Source organism: Gekko japonicus, unplaced genomic scaffold (assembly GCF_001447785.1).
Source record: "Gekko japonicus isolate JY-2015 unplaced genomic scaffold, Gekko_japonicus_V1.1 scaffold131, whole genome shotgun sequence".
NCBI classification, from domain to species: domain Eukaryota; kingdom Metazoa; phylum Chordata; class Lepidosauria; order Squamata; family Gekkonidae; genus Gekko; species Gekko japonicus.
The window spans coordinates 3077822-3084372 of NW_015167061.1; the positions used below are offsets into that span (position 1 = coordinate 3077822).

Sequence of the window (6551 nt, forward strand, 5' to 3'; positions counted from 1 at the left end):
GTCACCCCTCATTTTTTGTTCCTCCAAGCTGAAGAGCCCTAAGCTCTTTAACCTTTCTTCATAGGGAAGGTGTCCATCTCAATCATTTTTGTTGTCCTTTCTTCACCTTTCCCAGTGTTACCTTTTTTGAGGTGCATTGATCTGAACTGTACAGTATCCCAAATGAGGCCGTGGTGCCATAGAATGATACGGGGGCATTATGATACCGGCTGATTTGTTTTCCGTCCCCTTCCTCATAATCCCCAGCCGAGCACTTGCCGTTTTTATTGCCGCTGCACACCGAGTTGCCCCACCACGACTGCAAGGTCTGTCCTCCTAACACCCCCCCGACCCCCCTCAGCTGGAGGAGGGCCAGGCCCCCAGTAGCTCAGTGGGAGGCCTGCCTGGGGTGGGGGAGGAGGAGAGAACCCCCCCCCAGCTGTTCTGGGTATTCAGGGAACAAACCGGGGCCTTGGAATGAGTGGCTTATTGCCCAGAGGACTGCCCCTGGAGCAGAGGGGGGAAATGCTCCAGGGAGGGGGGGGGAACCACAGACAGGGAAGTCACTCAGGACTTCTAGGGCTGCTTTCCTCCCAAGGCTCCACCCCTGCCTTGCTCCTCTCTCCCCCCCCCCCCCCCCGGTGGGGCCCCCCACCACACACAGACCTCTTCTCCCCCCCCCCTGCACTGGGGAATCCCCTCCCGGGCTCCGGCAGAGCAGTGGTGAGTCACAGGGCACCTTCACAATGCACAGACCCACTGTGGGCAGAGCGCCCTGTGATGATCTACGGAAAAACACTCTCGAGGGGAAGTAGTACGTAGCAGAGGCTCACTCTGATTGGTCACTTCCATGACAATGGAATGCATCCAGGGCCAGAGTAACAGGTCAGACCCGGGTTCAAAAAGAGACAGACATCCACTCACACAGGGACTAGTTGGGATTCAGAGCCTAATCAGGGGAACCCTGGTTTATGGGGGGTATGAATTCACTAGTATCACAACTGCCTGCTTATTGTAAGGAACCTTCTGATAGGGTTTATAGTTTCTATTTGTTCTTCCTGAGTTTGGGAAAGCCTAAACATTGTGTATGGTGTTTGTAGCGGGCACTTGTTGGTTGCCAACTGTTTGTTCTAGTAAAACCTTTTCCCCATTTCCCTGCCTTTCATGAAGAATAAATCTTTCCTCTTATTTCATTTTTAAACCCCGCTATTGGTGCCATTCTTTCATACCTGCTGGGAAAGGTTTGGGCTCCTGAAGTTCCCTTTACCTGAGAAGGGTTCCTCACACGCCCCTACCCACCGATGCCAGCCTGCTTTGGGTAGCGCCTTGAAGAGGCCGCCCAGCACCCAGCTGCCTTGGCCCAGCCTCCTACAGAGTCTTCCTCTCTTGCTTGCCAGGTGAGCTCAGGGAGCCAAGGCTTCAGGGGGTGGCCAGATGCAGCCCCTGGCTGTCTCTCTGCCGGGAAACTTCAGAGACAGGGCAGGGAATCGTGGCTGAAAAGGGCACTGCTGGTGGGAGCGGGCTGTTGCTACCAGCAGATTCCTCACTTCCCTGCTACCGTGTGAGTGGCACCCAGCCAGCCCCCCCCCCTTCTCCCTGCGGGAAGAAGAACGGTGCTCTTCTCTGCAAAGCTCATGCTCCAAGACGCCCCCCTCCCACTCCGCCACAGCTGTCGTGGCCAGCCTTCTCTTTGAAAAGGGTCAGCTTCCTCGGTCAAGCTGGGAGCGGAGGGAAGGGAAGCACCGGTGCCGTTTGCTTAGATCCTTTTATTGACGGGAGGAGCCCCAGACTCACAGCCTGCTCGACAGAGTGCCAAGGGTGGGTGGGGGGTGTCACACTGTGTCAGCAGAAGCGGGGTGGGGGTGGGAAGAGAACCCTCCTGGCGGCATCATCTTTTTGCTCGCACGAAGTACAAGGCATTGGTTTTGGGATAGTACTTGACGTTCTGCTTCTTGTCCATGAGGCCGCCAAAGATGATCAGCTCGCCCCGGCCCTGCACCACCGTGTGGAGGCTGGTCTCGGGCGGCCCGACCACAGAGCTGCCGTGGAACACTTTCCACTGGACGCGCCCCTTCTCCCGGGTGTCCTTGACGTCCAGCACGTACATCTGCATGGGCTTGCAGTTCAAGCTCTGGTACAAGGGCTTGCCGACGTTCAGCGACTGGGGCGGGTGGTGGCCCAGGCGGCGTGCGATGGGAGGCAGGGAGTGCCCGTCCCCTTGGGCAGAGCCGGGGCGAGGGGCGGGGGCCGCCTCCACGGGGCCGGGGCCCTGGCTGCCGGGCGACCCTGGTGAGGCCGTGGCGGCGGCGGTGGGGGGACTCAGCACTGCCAGGGCAGGCCCCGGCGGCTTGGGAGGAAGGACTCTCACCGCCTCCAAGCCTCGCCGCAGTGCCCCTGGAGAGACTGCCCCTGCCAAGGCGCTGGCAACATGAGGCGGGGTATGGGCACCGTTGGTCTGTTCTGGAGGGTTCCTGAGGCCGCTGCCAACCGTCCTGCTGCTCTCCGTGCCGTCCAGCTGAGAGAGGAGGGGAGGTGGCTTGGGCTCCCAGTTCAAGTCTGCGGGTGCCAGCCTCAGGTCCCTCTGGTCAGGGAGGGAGCCCCGCCTCGGTGCTGGGGAAATGCCAATCTTGAGGTCACATCCTGCGGCGGCTGCGGCAGTGGCAGGTGTGCTGGGAGAGTCCGCTTGGACGGGGCTTTCCAAAGAGGTTCCAGGAGATAAGCCCTCACTGCCGTTCAGCACGGGGGAAGTATCCTCTTGGGCCGGCGAGAGGCTCCCTTCCCGGGAGCCCGAAGGGGTCTGCCGATGCACCCGGGGCCTCAGGGTTCCCCAGCGGCCGTTCACGCAGGGGGCCTCATCCGTGGTCCGGACTGGAGACTGGGAACGATACTCCCGGGTCTCGGGAGCCAGGGCCGGCGGTGTGGCGCTGATGGGAGAGGGACGGGAGTTCAGGCTGGGGCTCAGAGGGGCTCTCCCGCTGGGGGCCTGGCTGAAGACCACCACGCACTGGCCCACCTGTCGGAGAACAGAGACCGGCACAAAATCACGACTCTCCCACGGAGGAGAGTGGAGCAGCCCGCTTTGGACTGCGCCGCACCTTCTGAGCGGGGCCACTGCAGGAAGTCTCTCCCTGGTGCAGGTCCTCTTGACGGCTTGGGGGGGGGACCCCCCTCCCGAGCAGCCTGTGGAGCAAGAGCAGCCCCCACGGGCTCCGGAGAGGGCGGGACACCCCCCAAGCCCCCATGTCTCTGCTCAGCTACGAGGACCCCCCCCTCCAGCCCCACCCCGCTGCACCCTCCCTGTGAAACGGGATGAGGGATGGCGAGTCGTGGCTCTGCGGGGAACCCCCGGCCCTCACCCTGCAAGCCGGATGGCACCAGAGCTCCGGGGCCCCCTGGTCCTCGTTCTCCACTCTCAGCGGCTGCCACGTCCACGGCTCAGAAGAACTCATGTGCAGCAGCCAGGCGTCTTTGAACAGCTGCGGAAGCACCAGAGGTTAGTGGGGGGGGGGAGGGGAGCAGTGCCCTTTTACCTAAGGCAGCTGTTTGTCACAGGGACGAAGACAAGGAAGGGGGGCGTGGAGCAGGAAGTCAAGCCCCGCCCCGGGCAGGCAGCTTTTGTTTCTTAAGAAAGAGACCGCTCCTCCCCAAGGGAGGCTGCCCGGCCCAGAACGAGGCTTGCCCCCATCCACCTACTCACCGCATTGGGACCACCGCAGCCCCCCAGGACCAAAATGGTTTCCTCATCTATGACAATCTGGAAGAAAGGAAGAGGCACTGGAGGAAAGGGCAGAGAGCCCCAGACCGGGGGAGGGGGCGGGGGGGGCAAGTCCCTCACCACTTAGCCACGGGGACTGCAGCCAGAAGCAGCCTGCCCCTCTGGAGGGGGGTGGTGGAGGGGGGGGAGCACTGATGGGAGTACAGGCCTGATGGTCTCGCTGGGAGTGCTGCCTGCCCTCAGGAGGGGCCTCCTCCTCCCCTCCCTCCCTCCCTCCCTCCGGCTGAGAGTCTCCTCCCCTCCTTCCCCCGCCTAACAGGGCTGAAGAGAACCTCTGGGGCAGGATCAGGGCCCCTCCCTTCAGTGGCAGAGGCCACGCATCATCGCACTTGGAAGGTCCCAGGGAGGCCTCCTGCCGCCCCATTGGGAGCACATCCCCTCTGCCCCTCCCCTGGGTAAGCTCCCCCCCCCCCCCGGGCGGGGGGGGCACCCCCACTCCGGCCCCCCCACTCTGGACCCCAGCATCTGCGGAGGCAGCCTTGGGCTCAGGAAGCGAGGGTGTGTGTGTGTGTGCACAGGAGTCCAGCCCCTGAGCCCCTCCCTCAGCAGCTCGTTCTCTGGCTCCTTCCAGCTCACCTTCGGGGCAGGGGCTGCGCATGCCCACCCCTCCAGGCCGATGGCTGCGCATGCCTGCCCGCCCGGGAGTGGCCTAAAAGGGACCGGGGCCAGGCCTGCCGCCAGCGCCGCCCCAGAGGCCCAGTTCTAGAGGAAGAGACCCTTACCTGGGACTGGCCCCCGCGGGGGTGGGGGCCGGGGCCAGAGATGTTTGGCTTGGACCAGGCCCACTGCTCCAGGTCCAGCACCCAGACGTCATTGCTCCTGTGAGGAGAGACCAGCTGCTTCCAACACCAGCGGCAGACCCAGCAGCGAGACGTGGCCTCCCCGCCACCCATGTCGCTTCCTACCACCTGACACCCTCCCAAGGTGCCCACCACGCTTCTTGCGGCCTGGGCACACAGATCTGTTTCACTGACGCAGGGAGTACTCGCATCTTTCTGTGTCACACCTCTGAAGATGCCAGTCACAGCGGCTGGCGAAATGTCAGGTCCTACGATGCCAAGACCAACGGCCACGCAGCCCGGGAAATTGACAACAAGGAAAGATCTGTTTCTTTCTACACCCTTCCCCCACACTTCTGGTTGCGGTGGGCAGGGCTGGTTTCAGGGGAACACTGCAATCACGGAGAGCCCTGAAAAGCGGCCGGTTCCTTGTGCAGAGCGTGGCCAAAAGGCTCCGCGGGCTTCCTGTGAGAGCTCAAAGGTTCCGCGGCCAACAGGTGGGTTGCCCTGGCCCCTGGAGAGAAAGGGTGGCAGGAGGGGGGGGGGAAGGGTGGCAGCAGGGAGAGACTTACATTTGCCGAGACCCAAGGGAGCCCCCGAAGACGATCATCTTGTCCTTGATGACGCAGGAGGAATGGCCAGCCATGGGCGGGGGGCCGTGGGTTGTCACGACACAGTTCCACCTGGGGGGGGGAGGACACAAAGGACCCCAGAGCCCTCTCGTCAGTCACGCGCTGCCCCCCCCCCGGCCGGCTGGAGGAAGCCCCCGAGACAGAGGTGGCCCTCCCCCGTGGTCGCGCTCACCAGTTCTTGGAGGGCGAGTACGTGTGGATCTCGTCAAAGAACCTCTCGGGCTGGTGCAGGGGGTACGGGCTGGGGCGCGTCCAGCCCCCAAAGAGCACCAGCAAGTCCTTGTACACCACCAGGGTGGCCCCGGCCTTGGGCGACGGGTAGGAGCCTGCAGGGGGAAGGAGGAAGAGGGAGGTCCAGCCCAGCCCTCGGGAGCACCTCTCGGGCGCCACAGGGGCATCGCTTCCCCCCACCCCGAGATGGACCAGACCCTTCTGACCCAAGCCAGGCGTTCCCTTTCCTCCCCGTGTGGTATTGTACAAACTCCACCAGGTAGAGACATGCACACCTTCTGCTTGGGCAGGGGAGGTGAGTCATGAGTCTCAGACCGAGCGTGGGAGGGGGATACCCAGCCTCCTGCCTGCCTGCTCCCCCCCCCCCCAACTGGGAGCATGGACGTTTGGCTGAGAAAACGGGAGTGGTGGTGGTGGTGGGGAAGCTGCAGGGCCACACTCCATAGGCCACCTCAGCCTCTGCATGAGTCCAGGGACAGAGAGGCATGCTGGGGGCGGGGGGCTCCCTACAACTGAGCTCCCAAAGCCCTCCTGGGCTGGGGGAGCAAGAGGAAAAGCGAAGAAGACTGGCACAACTGGAGGCAGCAGAGCCCCACAGTCGGGGGGAACACAGAGGCCCACAAGCAAGCACACGCTTGAGGAAAGAGGGGCCACCGGTCGAGGGTGGAGTGCACACGGAAGGGCCCAGGAGAACCAACCCTGGGAAGCGGGAAGGGCCCCGGGAGCAGCACCTCGACCAACCCCAGAGCTCCATGGAGAAGTCGATCTGGCCCGGGCTGCGGTCACAGAGAGCTCCTTCAGGAGACACTCAAGGCGTGGGAAGGAACTGCGTGGGAAAGCCCGTCCCCCTCCCAAGAACCCCGGGGAAATCCCCCCCCCCGCTCCTCCTTGATGTGAAAGGGGAGGGGAACAGCAACCCCCCCCCCCGTGCGCTGTCATAAAGGAATTGGCTCCCGCGTTAAGAGTACTCAGCAGGTCCCGGGAGAAGTGAACAGGGAATCTCAGCATAGCTGTGTCCCCCCCCCGCCGCGTGGAGCCCCCCCGGGGGGCCTGGCAACTTCTCATGCCCCCCCCTCCCCAGGGCAAAAAAGGAAAAGCCACATGCCGGGGGCCTCCACTTTGGCCACGCCCGGCTGAGCAGCAGCACACAGCAGC

General features: G+C 63.3%; 1 protein-coding gene across 1 annotated transcript in view; it reads right to left on the reverse strand.

Moving 5' to 3' along the window:
* Window positions 1-1732: 1732 nt before the first annotated feature.
* FBXO42 (F-box protein 42) overlaps window positions 1733-6551 on the reverse strand; it is a 22874-nt gene continuing 18055 nt past the window's right edge. Inside the window, exons 7-12 of the mRNA XM_015412588.1 lie at window positions 5338-5491; window positions 5106-5216; window positions 4477-4573; window positions 3677-3733; window positions 3336-3455; window positions 1733-2992 (exon numbers count right to left, since the gene is read on the reverse strand). Of these exons, the coding sequence (XP_015268074.1) occupies window positions 1868-2992; window positions 3336-3455; window positions 3677-3733; window positions 4477-4573; window positions 5106-5216; window positions 5338-5491 (1664 nt within the window). The 3' untranslated portion in view covers window positions 1733-1867. The remainder of the gene's footprint in view (window positions 2993-3335; window positions 3456-3676; window positions 3734-4476; window positions 4574-5105; window positions 5217-5337; window positions 5492-6551) is intronic.